Here is a 15,567-nt window from a genome sequence, read left to right as displayed (position 1 = left end):
CTGGAAATCCCAAACACCATTTTTAGAAAGCCCTTTCATTTTATTTATTTTCCCTTCCTGGCACAGACAGTGTCTGTGGATGGCAAACGAGCAAGGAGCTGTGTGCTGCCTCCCTATTACCTCAGGTTTAAAGTGTCTCTTCCTATCAAATGCAAAGCAGAAGAAAGCAGAGCTTTCATGCATTCTTTTTTTTCCCCCTCTTCCATCCGTTCTAAATTTATTTCCATGCCTTGCCGGTTTCAATCTGCATTTCCTGACCCTCTCACATCTCCAGTCACAGCCTGTGCTCGGAGCCTTCCTTTGGAGCTTGGAGTGAGTCGGGGGGAGCACTGCTCTGGGCTTGGGAGGATATGATGGGGTTAAAGTGAAAGGCTTGGTTTTAACAGTATAATGTGTAACCCCATAATGACTTTAAATATTGATTATTTGAAGGCCATTAGTGCTTATTGTTAAAGAAAAGTCGATACTTTTTAAGCCTTGTGAACCATTTGTCTCCTGTTAAAGGACATATCAAATTTAGCAGCATGCAGTGCAAATCCCCTAATACCCTGCTCACAAGCCTCCAGCTGGCATATTAGGGAAAAAAAAAAGGGGGTGGGGGGAGGAATATGCAGTAACACAGAATTGCTCTCTGCAAGGTAAGGACAAGGCTTATCAGATGTAATTGCCAAGGGCTAAATTCACATTCTCAGAGTATGGGACTGTAATTCAGCCCTTACTCTGAGAGGTGGAAGAAGAGGAAGAAGAAAATTAATGGGGGGTGGAAGGCTGTTCTGTACCTGAGAAAGGATGCAAGGATTTGTGTTTTGGTGCACGTCTGTCTAAAAGCACAGTAGCCTTTGTTAAGGTCTCCAGGGCTTTTTACTCCAGGGTTGCCAGTTCATTTCCCAGCAATTGGCTGTATCTGTACCGGGCAGCCTGGGAGGGCTTCCCAGCTCCGTGCCAGGGCACGACCTGGTCGTACTCCCTCCCTCCTGGGCCAGGTTTCGGTGCCAAGGATTGGGCGGATGGGCTGGAAGGGGGCGGTGGCAGGCTCCGAGAGGTTCCACGTCTGGACGTCTGGGTTTGTGGGGCGGCAGCAAGCCTCTGTCCCTCGTGGTAACTGCTCCTCGGGGGCTCTGCGGAGTGACTGTCAGTCCACCTGCAGGGAGGAGAGTCCCATGACCCCCAGTGTTTATGAGCATACCTGCTTTTTAAGTTACCTACTGCTGGGGGCTGGTGCTGAGCATTAGGGGGGTGGCAGGAGAAGGTGCAGTGACTCCCTCGTGTTTGGCCGTATGCAGCCTCCCTTCTCTGGCTTCACCCAGCAGCTTTGCCCTGTGTGGAGAACAACCCCGGGGTCTCCACGTGATCCACTGTGTCGGGCAGACATGATGACAGCACGTGGAAGTGTGTGTCCCTGAATTTTCTAAACCTTTGGGCACATCCCCAGCATGTGTAACGTAAGCGGCAGCTGACCTCTCACGTTCGAAGTCTCTCCTGATGCGTTTCTTACAGCCCCTCTTACACAACCACCTCCAACCCCTTCCGAGCCCCCGCAGGCTGCGGTGCTCAGCCGCGTGCGTGGCAGCGGGATCAGATCCTGTGGGAATTGCTTGGTCCTGCCATCCCCCCTTCCCCGCCCGGGGCATGGCTCACTGGCCACTCCACAGCAGGAGTTGATCCCTTGCCCCAAAAGGCAGGGAAGCTGCACAGCTCTGATGAGGGGACAGAGGGAATGAAGTGCGGAGTCTGGAGCTGATGTGGCTTCCTTAGGGATCAAAGTTAGGTCCCGTAGTGCAACATTAGAGCGCAAAAATAACCTCTGATTAACACTGGGCTGCCACCAAAGGGAGAACCTTTTATTTTCCCAGTGCCCGGTCCTGATCCCCGTCAAACAGAATGCTTCCTGGGCACAGATTGGCTCTTCCTGCCTAAAATCAAGAAGCTCTCTTTGTTTTTAGCGTTTCCTTCTGAGCTCTCTGTTTGCAGCCCGCACCTGGGGCTTCTGTGCATTCGCTCTCGTGCAGGATCCCTTTTTCCACGTATATAAAAGGCAAGGAGGGCATGGCCACTGCTCGCCTGGCCATGGAATGGTTAAAAGCGACTTGATTTCCTAAATTGCTTCTTATAAAACGAACAGCACGTCTGCCAGGCTCGTCTCCCCATGATTACAGCTAATTACGATCGAACGGACACCTCCTAGCCCCCGTCATGCCGCTTTAATTGTCCGTTATTCATCTGCAGGCTGTCCGGGGTGGCAAAGCACTTGGCAGCCCAGCGACCGAGGCCTCGGCTAATTGTGAGGCCTCGGGGATTAGGGCAGGTGATTACACACTTCATGGTGTAATTACATAAGCATCGCTTGGCTGCTGCCCCGGCTCTGAGCCGAAGGTCACGCGCTGCGTTACCTGAGATTAATTGGAGCTGCCACTGAAGTGCGAGGTGCTGGCGGAGCGGTTATACGATTAGCATTAACATTTCAACAGCGACGGATCGATCTGTGGCTCTCCTCCAGACACAGCGAGCTGTGCAATTAGTTTAGAGGAGAGCTAGGGGAGGAAGGAGGAGGAAAGGAGAGATGGAGACAGCCAGGGGAAGGGGAGAAGGGGAGTAGAGACAGACGGGAAGGGGGGAGGCAGGGATGGGCAGATGGGCAAGGGGTGGGGAGAAGGAGGAATTTCGGAGGGGAATCTCAGCCCGTTGTGTGCTGTGGATCAGTGTGTGGCAGTGCACAGAATGAGGATAAAACTACACTAGGAAGATCTAGGGGAAGGACAAGAATCCTTTCCTTGCCCACCTCATCCCCAGAGAGTCCTTGTCTGGCTTTTCACGAGCCATGGTGGGAGCCCATCCCCAGCTGTGTGGGATTCTCACGGTACCCCACATCCCACATCAGCCCCCCACTGAAAAAAGGGGGGTATGGTTGTGCGTATGGTCTGTTTGTTGCAAAGTCACATGCACCTTCTTGCTCCCTTTCTCTTGCCCTCCAGTCTCTCCTGAAGCAGATTTTATAGGGAGATATTGTAAAATGAAAATAAACGGCACAGCACTTGGCTTTGCCTCTAGATGCCCTGGTGAAGGTAATAATGTTGTAAGTGGCCATCAAAAGGAATTAAGAGACGTGCAGCCGGAAAGCAGAGATTTGCTTGCAGGCTCCCAGGGCAGATTTGACTAATGGAAGAGACCTTGGCTCTTATTCCCTTCCTGCTTTTTTCTTTGCTTCCCCCCCCCCGCCCCCCCCAGCACTACCTGCCTTGCTTCCAGGCACTGTGCTCTTCCCCACCCCTCAAACCTGCCTCTTCCAGCTTGCTTGCCACCTTACATCTGCTCTACCCATTCTGGCCAGCATCACCCACCCCTTCCCCAGCAGTGCGCCTCTCCCCTGACCCCCCGGCACTTCCTGCTCACATCCCTCTCCCCATCTCTCCTGTTTGTGTCTTCCTCTACCTCACTTACAGCTTTTGTCTCCAGAATTAAAGATCACCCCTTGTCCCAGCTAGGACAGTGATATTTTTTTTTTTTTTTTTTTTTTTTTTGCAAGGCTTGCCAGTGATGCCTTCAATCTTCCCAGACCCACTCTCCAGCTCCCAAAATACAGAATGCCTTTTCACTTGTAAGGTAGTTGAGATAGAAGCCCAAGCTTGCTAAGGGGACAGGCAGACGCAGCATCTTCAGCCTTGCCTTTGCTAGCCCTGGGCTGCCAAAACCCCTTTGAACAGCCCAGCTGAAAACCCACAGAAGCAAGCAACATATCAAGGTGGGAAGTATGTGGGACCTGTGGAGACCCAGCTGCTTCCTACCCCTTCTAGTTCTGCTTCTTTTCTTTTTTCTGTCCCTTTTAAAAGTTTTGCGTGTGGGCGAATAGGCATCTTTCTGTCTGGGAGCAGCCTCTGGTACGGAACGCAGGTCGTCTGCAGGCTCTTCCTGAGCCAGGGCCCTCTGGCCACTGCGGATGGAGCCTCCAGGTTTTCCAACATGAATTTATTTTCTGATTTCTGCAGGGATATATCCCACCCACCGCCTCTGCTTTCACCCCAGAATGCGCCCCATATTGCTCTGGGGCCCCACTTGAGACCTCCCTTCCTTGGGGTGCCTTCGGCTCTCTGCCAGACACCAGGTGAGTGCACGGGAAACGCTTGCAAGCAGCTGGGGGAAGTGGGTAGAGCGAAGGTGCAGGCTGTGACAAACTGTCCTTCAGCCAAACAGCCCGGACACGTTTTCTGTGTTTCCCTGTTACTGTTGTGCTGACTTCACCCTTGTTTTGCAGTGATAGGAGCAGGTTGCCTTGGCTGCTCTCTCTTTTAATCCCCACCAGCCTCCCTGGTCCCATGTTTCAGCAGCAGACTGCACTGCCTTGGGAGTGAGGGGATAGACGGGCTCTAGAACAGACAGGCAGCTCTCTGCTGCCCTTTCCTGCTCCGTTAGCCCTCTGGGGAGCTGGCCCTGATTTAGCAAAGAGTCAGTGCTGAGATTAATAACCCCAGATTATTGTTCTCCCCATCCCCAGGTTACGGGTTCCTACAGCCGGCACAAGCAGAGATGTTTGCGCGGCAGCAAGAGATGCTACGAAAGCAGAACCTGGCAAGGTAAAGAGTGTGGAGGGCCAGCCTGCCTGGGCCGGGGTTGGGTTTCTCCTTCCCTTGCCTAGCAGCGGGCAGAGTTACGTGGGGCACGGTGTTGGATGAGCTTGTGCGCAGGCGACGGAGTGAGACCGATGGAAGGGATGTGTGGGTGTGGAGGTGGGTTATTTGCAGAGCTCTCCCCCCTGCCGACCTTCCCTCTCTGCCTCTCCCAATTTAGGCTGGAGATGTCGGCCGAGATCATCCGCCAGAAGGAGCTGGAGAATCTCCACAGGCAAAGGCTACTGGCTGGTGACCCGCTGAGCCTGCACCCCGGCTTGCCCCCCGACCACCCGGCCCTGCGCAATGTGCACGACATCCCCGAGGGCCACCCGCTGCGGGAGGAGCTCTCCCGGAGGAACGCCATGCTGGTGCTGCGCCACAACAACACTCCCCTGCTGTCCCTCAACCCCAGCGTCCCCAGCAGCGCCACGCCGCCCAAGGAGCAGCCCCGGCGGGGCAGTCGCAAATCGGCACATCACCGCGCTGAGCCGCAGGGGCTGAGCGAGGCCAAGGAGCTGGCGGAGCCCCGGGCGCGCGACGGGGCACCAGACTGTAACGATGAGGAGATGAAGGACTCTGAGAGCGACGCGGACGTGAGCGACGAGAAGCCCGAGAGCCTGAAGGCTGAGAGCAGCAGCTCGGCCGCTGAGCTTAAGGAGTGCAAAGAGACGGGCAAAGTCTGTGAAGGCACCAAGGAGCTGGGGGAAGCGGCTGCTGGCCAAAATGCCCCCTGCAGCTCCTCCAGTGCCGAATCCCCCAGCCATTTGCTCGGCCCAGGCATCAACAAAAACGAGGTGAAATATCTCCCGCCAGCCTCCATCCCACCACCTCAGCCGCTGCCCTTCGGATTCCCTTACACAATGAGCCCCTACTTCCATGCAGGTGAGTGCTGCTGAGTTACTGGCTGGCGCAGCGACAAGTTTTGCAGCATGCTAGAAGTGGGACTCTGCCCCCTTACTCTTCTGCAGCGTGGCCATAGTTCTCTTTTTCTCTGCAGGGAACCAAGCACCTTCTTTTAATTAGTATAAAGGACTCCATTTGCAATAAAGCAAGTCAAGACTCATAAAGAGGGCCAGCAGAGACAAAGTGAGTCCCAAGCATGTGAGAAGGGAGATCCCAATATGATGGGCTAAAGGATTTTGCAGTTGCTGGGGCCTTCCTTGGAAGCCATGTTCCAGGACAGTAAATTATAGGGGGCTTCAGGGAGAGGCCACAAGTTATTAGTGGCTGCAACGTGCTGCCCTGCAAAGTAAAGGGCCAGAAGTATTTGTATCTGGAAGGGTGGCCTGAGAAGCTCTCAAGCCTGTTGGGCTGTGCTCATGGGATTTCCAAGGAGTGGGGACCGGAGGGGCCAGGTTGGAGAGAAACACCTAGGCACAGCAGGACAGAGGAAGGGAAGGAGAGCTTCCCTGGGGGAGCTGGATCTGCCCCGTGCGGGCAGAGGCCATGGGCTGGTAGCCAGGCTGAGGCTGTTCTGCAGGGAGAGGTGCCGATGGCCCTGGGGATGCGCAGGGCTTGGGGGGCGCTGGCTGGTTCCCACGTGCTTGGTTCACCTTCTGTGCATCGCCATGGTTCGAGGCGAGGGAAATGAAAGGATTAAGGTTGCGGTGTTGTTCTCCCTGCTGAGTGTCATATCTGGGACGTTTCCAGGGTAGCATGTGGGATGGCACCTTTGGGATGGGGTGTCAAAGAGTTCCCCAGCAGTGACTTGTATCAGCAATAGTGTGGCCAGCAGGGACAGGGAAGGGATCTTACCCCTGTGCTCAGCACTGGTGAGGCTGCACCTCAATTACTGGGTTCAGTTTTGGGCCCTTCACTCCAAAAAGGCCATTGAATGAGCGTGTCCAGAGAAGGGCAACGGAGCTGGTGCAGGGTCTGGAGCACAGGTCTGATGGGGAGCGGCTGAGGGAACTGAGGGGGTTTAGTCTGGAGAAGAGGAGGCTGAGGAGAGACCTCATGGCCCTCTACAACTCCCTGAAAGGAGGGTGCAGAGAGGGGGGATGAGTCTCTTGACCCAAGGAGCCAGCACCAGGACAAGAGGGAATGGCCTCAAGCTGCACCAGGGCAGGGTCAGACTGGCTCTTAGGAAGTATTTCTTTGCAGAAGGGGTTGTTGGGCGTTGGAATGGGCTGCCCAGGGCAGGGGGGGAGTCCCCATCCCTGGAGGGGTTGAAGAGTCGGGTTGACCCAGCGCTGAGGGATCTGGTGGAGTTGGGAACGGTCAGTGTGAGGTTCATGGTTGGACTGGAGGAGCTTCAAGGGCTTTTCCAACCGAGATGATTCTGGGATTCTGTGACTTAGACATCTTGGCTGCCCCATGCCCTTGGAAGGGTCTGAGTTACTGCTGTGCCTCTTTCCCAGGGCAGAGGTAGATGGGCTCTTTCCCCTGCCCCTGGTGTGTTTCTCAGTCTCTCAGGCCCTGGTGTAGCTGGACTCGTGCCTGTCGGATGGGACGGGTGGGCAGGGAAGCCGTTGCCAGCTCTCTGGTCCCCGTGGCGCAGTCCCTTGGGCTGTGGAGGTGGGCAGCGAAGGCCGGCACGGCTGGAGACGGAGCACTGAGTACGAAGTGGGGTTTCCAACCCTGGTAGCTGCTCTGCCCGGAGGTCTCCTGTGGGCAGAGCAGGGTGGCAGCCCCGCTAACCTAGCCAAGAGCCAAAATCTGCCTCATCTAATTACTTGGCTGAGCAATTAGCAGGAGGTAGGACCTCCTGCCACGTGGAGGAGGGAGAAAAGGGGGGGCACGGCATGTGGGTCGCCGAGGCTGCCTGTTTTCTATGCAAAGAGCTGCCGCGGTTGTGAACGCGGCTGCCCATCACTCATTAGAGCTGCCTTCCAACCAGGAAGGAGGAAGCGATTTTTCTATGACAGGCAGGTGGCCAACATGATAAATATTCCTGCTGCCTTGGGCTGCTGAGGCTTCCTCGCAGGAGCCTTTTTCTCCTGGCCATTAAAAAGGGAAACGCACGGCTCTGTGGTGCTCATCACTTGTGTGAGGCTCTGCAGGGAGGCCTGGATTGTAGATGGGTTTCCTCCCTCCCCCAGCAATGCGCAAGTTACTGTAATAGGCCATTTATTATTATCACTTCGAATTTATATCACGATCCTGTCTCGAGGCCTCGGCAAAGAGCAGGGCTGTGTTTCACTGCCCAGTTTTCAGGCACTTCTGATTTGTGGAGCCTGTTCCAGGGCTGTAGGTCTTTTCCTGAGGGCTCTTTTCCTTTCGGCTTGCTTCACACGTTCTCGTGACTGCTAATATTGCCTGTTTGCCGGACGGCAGCACTGAGGTTAGGCCCTGTTGTGGTAGGCACTGAACAACTCCATAGCAGAAGCTCTCACCTGAAACAGCCTTGGGAAGACAGGGCGTCTTGTTTGATGCAGCACCATGCAGGTCGATGGGGGAGCTGGGAGTTCAGCAGCTGAAATATTGAGGACTGGATTGATGCAAACGCTGCGGGGATCGTGGGGTGTGCTGGGGTAACGTGTGTCAGTGAAAAATGTGTTACTTTGGCCCTTGGGGAGCACAAACCACCTGAAGACAGAACTGCACCCACCTCTCCCCTGGTGCCAGATAATTTCTGTAATCTTTTTTTGCACAAGGGCTGCTCTTTCAGCCCGGATGGTTGTGATGTTGTGCAGCACGCTGGGGGCTGGTGTTCTAAAGTAGCCACCTAAACAGGGCAGGTAACACGGCAGGCCGAAAGAAAGAGCCAGAGGGGGGAGAGAAGTGGCTGGCTGAAAATGACCACTGAGTTTCAGGCAGTTCCTCTGGTCCTGAGGCCAAGGGAGGCTCCTCCTTTGGAGGCAGAGCACTGTTTTCCATCCCTACTGGGAAGAATATCGATGAGGCAGCCAGAGCTGGGTCGATTCCCTGAGCTGCCTTCTGGGGATCTGGCGGCTGCTCGATGACCTCATCTCATCAAGGTTTCAGCAGCCTTGCTCCCCTCCTCCTCCCACCACCCTCCTCCAGCCCCGTCCTTTGGAAAAGGTGAAGGATGGAGTGTGCAGGAGGCTAAAATCCTTCTATCGATCTGTAGTCTGGAGAGCAATTAACGCAAGCCTTCCAGTGCCGCTCCGTGACCCGAGCCCGCGCCGGTGTGCGGGAAGGAGGGGGTGCACGCACAGGGAGGGATGGGAGAGGGGCTAGAGAGTGGCAGCAAAATTGATTGAACCCATCGGTGGGCTGACTTCCAAGTGGGTTTGCTTTGTGCACTGGTCTCCCAGTTGGTGCCCGAGTTGTCTCCTGTGATGCCGGGAGCCAAAACTCGGGTGTTTCCATGCAGCAGAGACGGCCCCGTTGCAGCCTGGCTGCTGGATTCGCAGCAGAGCTTTCCCTCCCTGGGCTGGCCAGAAGGGTTGCTCTCCCTGACCCGTTCAACCTTTGGCTTCTCTTCTGAAGCAGCTGGATATCGGGAGGAGGGAGGGAAATTATAAATGGATCACGGCATGGGTGGCGAGGGCTTTTACGTGGACACCTGTCTACAAGACACTGGCCTGGGACGATGGATTCTTTTCAGTCCCTACACGCTGGGCCCCATCTGGTGAAATGCTCCGTAATCCATTACCAGTCTCTCGGACCATCATTTATCACAGAGCAAGACAGAGGAGGCCTGGCAGGGAATAGATGTGCCCTTTATGCATCCTCGCAGTCCAGCAGGATCCAGTGACATGTCATTATTATAATAGAAGGTGCGTCCCTTCCAGCCGCTTGGCACCTATTTGTTATCATTCTCCAAACTGCCAGAGCAGAGGTGAGTGGGTGCAGCCGTGCGTGGAGACGGAGCAGACGGTGCAGTGTCTTCCCAAGGAGGGTCGGGAGGGAGGGCCGGAGCCCTTCTGCTCTAGGGGCTTTAAAATCAGAGAGGGCCAGTGACTGGGCGCAGCGTGCTGAGGGCTGGTGCTGTGCTAGTTGTAAATTAGGTACACGCTGAGGCCACAGGGACACGGTAATCAGCTTCTGTGTTGTCCTGTGGAAATCCTTCCTGGGGTTGTTCCTGCATCTGGTGACTTCAGACCGGTGACAGAGCTGAGGTGGGAGCAGAAGGGCAGGGGGCACACCCGAACCCCGGGCTCCACAGCCCTGACTTCGTGCACAGAACGGCGACTGAGTCTTCGGAGCTACCAGGGCTGAGCTCTCCTGCAGTCACCGTGAGATTTTGGGCTTTTCTGCAGGCAACAGGGGTGTTTTGCCACTAACTCCAGTGGAAGTAGGTTTCCACCCTCTAGCTTTTCAGTTCTGTGGCGCAGAAATTCTAATAGGCCTGAACCCAAAGTATTGGTATTTACCTTCCCCCTCCCAAGAATATTTCCACCAGTCAGTCCCTGTTTTCCTGGTATAAATGGGAAGGGAAAACAAACTCTCTGAGATAAATATTTTGGCCGTATTATATTTCTCTGTGTGTGGGTACGTGGAAAATATTTCTTGTTCCCATACAGCGGGCCTGTCTTGCCCTCAGTCTTGGACACAGCAGGCTTACTGTGCGTGCATCTGTGTGCATCTTGACCTCTCCCTCCCTTTCTTCTGGGGGCACGAAGAGACAAAGGGAAGAAAACCACAGAGGAGAAAGGCTTCTGTAGGAGAAGCAGTTGCTAGCCCAGCTCTGCTGCGATGTCAGTAACCCTGCAAATGATCCCGCAGTCCGTGCGGTCCCAGGATTGCCAGCACATGTGCAGGAGAGGGGCTGCAGGGAAGCCCTGCACCTTCCCCCTTGCCCCTGTCAGCTGGGGAGGCAGCGGCTGGGCTAAATCTCTGCCCACACTGGTGGGGAGCTGGGAAGTGCCCGTGACTCTGTGCAGGCTGAGGTTAAACCTCGAGGATGGGTCTGGCTGGCTGGTGACGGGAGAATTCATTCCCAAGCACTGTGTTGCTGCAATTCAATCCTTGGCTTGCTTTTGGAATAAGGAAGTACCTAATTTTAAAGCAGTTGGCTGTTACAGTCAGATCCCCTCAGAGACGCTTGCTCTGGCTGCAGATGGAGGTGTCTCGCCCGAGCATTGACTGTGCCTGGAATAATTGAGTTCAGTTTCACTTCCTCTATTTACCGAGCTGCAGCCACTCTTCCAAAAAGGAGAAGGAGAATTACCCCCCACCCTGAGAAAGAAAAACCCTCCCTTGAAATGGCAAAAAAGGAAAAAAAGCCCTCAGCCATTTGAGTGTTTTGTGAATTTTAGCATAAGCAGCTGTGAGTTTGTCTCCTGGAAAATGGAATGCAGTAGGAATGAGAATGAGGGCTCGTGTCCGTCTGTCTGTCTGGTAGCTGGCAGTGGCCAGGGGAAGGAAAGTGCTCGCTGGCTCTTTGGCAGCAGCCTCTGCCTCCACCTCCCGTGCTGACAGGCGCCGAGCTCGCAGGAAAGCCGTTCGTTTTCTCTGCAGCTGTTATCAGACACACACAAGTATTTGAAGCTTTTTCTAGCTGGAAGAAGAAGGGGTGTGAGGAGGGCGAGGGGCTGCCTGGCCTCCAGTGGGGCACAGGCTGGCGAGGTGGGAGGCAACGAGCTCTCCACGCTTGGCACGTCCCGGGAGCAGCAAGCTGAGCGTCTTGCAAGCCTGGTCCTTGGGCTGGCGGGGAGAGGGCCCTGTGCGAGAAGGAAAGATTGTGGTAGAGACTAAGGATGTGAAGGAGGTGTAAAAAGTCTGCTTGTTGCCCACAGCGAGTGCCCTGAGGGTCCTGGGCTGGTAAGAAGCGCTGGTGGGGAGGCTTGCAAAGGTGTGCCCGAGTCCCCGAGGCATGAGGAGGGAGAGGGACAGCCCCGTCCCTGCTCCAGAGGGGAAGGTAGAGCTGCTTGGAGGGCTCCTGTCTCTCCCCATGGCTCCACCCAAGACGTTCTGGTGCTGAGCTGGCACTCGTCTGTTTGCGTTGGGGTTCTGGGGGAGCAGTGGCTGGGCCTCTCTCGGCAGGATGCTCCTCGGGTGATGCCGGCGCTCGGAGATGCACATGGGCTCTGCAGCTCGGGGTGAAGCAGACGCTGCTGTCGCCTTCCCTGAGAGGAGGCGGCGGGAGGGAGGGCGGGAGGTGGTGGTGCAGCCGCAGGACCAGTGCGGAGGGTGAGGCTGGGAAGGGAAGCGGGAAGTTGGGAGCGGAAATGTAGTGGAAATGATTACATAGCGTCTGCCTGCTTCTTGTGCAGACTGCTGTTGTTTTAAAAAGTATCTTATTGGCATGATAACTTCCTCTGTAAATCCTGTGCTTTTCCTGTTAGCTTGGACTGTGCTGGCGGCTTTGCCAACCGGCTCGCGGAGACTCAGCGGGCGGCTTTGCCGTTTGCTCTTTTCTTTCTGCGCCTCTTGGTGCATTTCCCCCGGGGAACCGGCCACTCCTCGTTCTCTGGGCTTGTGCTCCCCACCAGGATTTTGTTGCATCCCGCGTTATCTTGTCATTCCTTGCAGAAATGCTATCCGACCTGCTGTGGACAGGAGCAAAGGAGTCACAGCAAGGGGTTACATCCATGGTGCTGATCAGATGCCTCAGGGGAAAACCTTAAGCCTACAGGACAGATAATTTTGTCATGATAGACCCCTGGGAGAGATATTTTTTTCTGGTAATTTTTTGCTTCGTGCCCTGAAGCATAACAGTTTATACCCCTCATAAACTCTTTCTTTACCCACTATAATCATGGATGTTCACATGCCTATAAACGTCCTCTGGATCTCTTGGTCTAAATTATATCATGCAGCGGTGAGTTCCACAGGTTAATAGCACCTGCCTGTTTTGTTGTTCTTCTTTTCTTCCTCAAAATGGTGTTTTCTGGAACTAGGCTTCCTCATTACTTGTTGCTGTGCTTTTCCTTTTACATACCACAGTAGATATGAGTTAACCTGGCCATTGTTTTGCCACTTCTTATTCACCGTGCCTCTCCCCCAGCTTCTCTCTTGGCTCCAGCCCGGTTTTCTCCCCGTGTGCACGTCCCGTGCTGTCAGGCTCTGGTGACGCAGGGCAGCGGGGGAGCTCGCTTCCACCCTTTTGGAACCCATCACCTTCGTCTCTGCTGACAGGGCTGGGACCTGAACCGCTGTTGCGTTGCGGAGAATTGACATATCGGCTTGAATTGAGCTGGGCTGTCTGCAGAGTGTCGCGGGGGCTGGCAGGGGTCATCCCGTCACCCGTCAGACGCTCGGCCAGGAGATGCCCCGCTCCTGCGGCGGAGCGGAGGGCGGTGTATTTTGGGGCGGACCGATCCGGTGGATATTTCAGGCTGAGGGTGGATTGAAAACGAACACTTGGAAAGAGCAAGACGTTCTCCAGTGATTCACGCTCCGGCGAGGCAGCGGGCCACCAGGGAGAGGTGCCGCGGCCTGTTATCATTCGGAGCACGTAGCCAGGAGAAGGGTTGGTGGAAAGAAACCCACAGGGCAGTCAGAGTTTTCCGCTTTGCGGTGCGTGTGGAGAAACACTCCTTCAGGGTTTTTTCTTTTCTCTCCCCTCCCCCTATTTCTTCCCCGCAGCTGAAGAACATTAAACACATGAAATGCATTAGCTAGGATTTTTCCTTTCCCCTGCCCCCCTTTCTAAGCTGGGGACCTCCAGGAGGAAGAGGCCTATGAATTGACCCTGCCCAGTGCTTTAATTGACAGGTCATTAAAGATGAATGTGTGGCTAGAGAAAAATATTCAGATTGCAGGCTAGTTGTTGTCCGTGTGGGATTTTAATGATTTATGTTTCTTTCTCCTCCCCTCCTTCCTACCCCCCCCAACTCCAAACAATCCAGGCACCATGGGAGGTCTGTTTCTGGATGGTGAGGAAAGCCCCGCGCTGGAAGACATCAGCAAATGGACGGTGGAGGATGTGTGCAGCTTTGTGTCCAACCTGTCTGGCTGCACCGAGTACACTCAGGTAAATCTCGTAACAGCCTCAAGAGCGTCACGGGAGGAATGTTCCTCCTTGCAAGCCCCTACTCTCTCCCTCCCCTCTGTGCCTGTTTTACTTGCACTGTTCCTCCTAGGAGGTGGTTTATCACAAAGCCCTGCAGGGCCTCCAGCTTTTGGTTGTGCTTTTTTTTTTTTATTAGTGGATTGCTCAATAGCTACTTGCTGCCAGTGAAGACCCTGAGAAGGTGTGTGAGGGGCCTTGCAGATGGACAGCAGGAGGCAGAGGATGGCAGTAGGGGCAAGGTCACCATCTTGAGTCACAGGTCCATCACCATTAGCGGCTTAGTGTCACTTATCTCTCACTGTCCAGCTCGTGCTTTCAGGAGGTGCCGTGCGCTCTGCTGCGGAGCTGAGCACGGCGGTGGCTTTGCGTGGAGCTGTTGCCCCAGGGAGGGGCTGTCAGTGGTCCCTGGCTCGGGGCAGGCAGCTCGCCGTGCCTGGCAGGAGGTGCTGCGTTCTCTTGCTGCACCCAGAGCGTTGTGAGGGCAGCGTGGGGCTGCGAGAGACCCGGCCTGCACAGGCAGCAAAGTAACCTCTGCCGCAGAGTGATGGCGACTGGGATTTTTAAGCTCATTATAGCAGAATTGAAACATCTGTCAGTAATGGGGGCTTCATAAAGGCTGCTCAGTGTGAGAGCGTGAGGTGCAATACAAAAAACAACCCTGTGTTTTTTGCTTCCGCATCTGCTTGAGTCCATTATAAATGCCCCATTGAGAGAACGCCCCAACTGCGAAGGCGCAGATTCCTGAGCTGTCTGGGGCAGCTTGTGAAGGGGATATAGTGTGCTTAGAAGGGAGGGACGGAAAGTGGCAGAGATAGAGAGGCAAAGGGCCAAAGTTCAGGACAATCCAGCCTTTCAGCAGAGAGACATCCTAGGCTGAGAACAGGTCTTGAAAGGGAGGAAGGAGAGCAGGAGCTTTCCGGACATGCCAGTTGGAGAGAGGAGCTTCCCTGACTGACAGCGAAGGAGTGCAGAGCTCTGCTTCCGACATCCAGGTTGGCTAGAATTGGATTTCTCAAAATGTGTCGCCTCCCCCTCTTCGGCCCTCGCTGTCTCCCCCTGTTAGTTGCATTAGGGAAGTGTCCTCTCCCAGAATTTACACCCACCCCCAGCCATTTTGAGAAAGGTGAAGCTCAGCACCTCTGCTTCTGCCCGTTAGGACAGCACTGTGCAGATCTGCCTCGGGGGAAGCAATTTCCTTCAGGCTGTGCTGATGTGGTAGTGGGCCGTGGGGAGAGCTGCGTGCCCCTGCGTCCCTCCAGAGGGGATGGGGAAGCGGGAACCTGGAATTGTCCCACACCTCCCCCTTCTTGCTGAGGTGACAGGATAACACGCTTTCAATCTGAAGTCTGTCCTTCCTTGCCCCCCGAACCGTGATGGTGATGTTAATCCCATCACAACGTGCTTTGTTAAAACCACCTGTAAGTAAAACTGGTGCTTCTTTGGAGGAAAGGGAGCGCTCGATGGGGTGCGTGTAGCATTTGCCAAGAGGAATGGCAGCGCTGTGGGTTGTGCTTGGGTTGTGCTCAGGGTGACTGGGTGTGTGGAAGAGAGAAGGGTCGGTTTCTGATTATGGAGAGCGGGAGGGGAAGGACACTGGTTTAAAAAGATGGTGGGTGGGTGTTTACAGGAGCAGCAGGTCTGTGTGTGTAGACGGGAGTTCAGGGGCTGGGTTTGGCGAGGATGATGAGGGGATGGATGATGGGTTCAGGACTCTACATTTGTTGAAGAGAGCTCGAGCAAAAGGCTCTAAAACCAAAAGATACAGCTACTCGCGTTCTCTGTTACCCCCCGCCCCAAACCGTGTGCTCTTGCGCTGGTGGTGGTGTGGTTTGTCTGCATCCCTGCGCTGAGGAACAGAGAGCAGAGTTGCTGGAAGCTTCTGAATTAGGCCAGTAGGAAACGTGCAGGAACCTTTAACACAACCACCGCGTGGAAGGATCATCCCTGTACACCCTCCATGCCAGCTCCTGGTAGACCAGTGGGGAAGAAATCAATAGCTTGCTGAGACAAAGCTTCAGCAATTTTCCCGGTGCATTCCAAACAAAATGTTTTACGATAATGGGAGGTGCTGTAACAGCCTCCTGTCGTGGCCTTGCT

At 54.8% G+C, this 15,567-nt stretch overlaps 1 protein-coding gene across 7 annotated transcripts in view; it reads left to right on the top strand.

Moving 5' to 3' along the window:
• The window catches only part of SAMD11 (sterile alpha motif domain containing 11), a 175,101-nt gene that overhangs the window by 152,676 nt on the left and 6,858 nt on the right, over positions 1-15,567 (top strand). For all 7 annotated transcript variants that reach the window (XM_074893298.1, XM_074893295.1, XM_074893299.1 and 4 more), the window contains 4 exons: positions 3,984-4,099; positions 4,490-4,568; positions 4,783-5,486; positions 13,307-13,431. In XM_074893298.1, coding sequence (XP_074749399.1) covers positions 3,984-4,099; positions 4,490-4,568; positions 4,783-5,486; positions 13,307-13,431 — 1,024 coding nt within the window. The remainder of the gene's footprint in view (positions 1-3,983; positions 4,100-4,489; positions 4,569-4,782; positions 5,487-13,306; positions 13,432-15,567) is intronic.

Source organism: Strix uralensis, chromosome 23, assembly GCF_047716275.1.
Source record: "Strix uralensis isolate ZFMK-TIS-50842 chromosome 23, bStrUra1, whole genome shotgun sequence".
Lineage (NCBI taxonomy): Eukaryota > Metazoa > Chordata > Aves > Strigiformes > Strigidae > Strix > Strix uralensis.
This window is presented reverse-complemented; position numbering and strand designations above follow the sequence as displayed.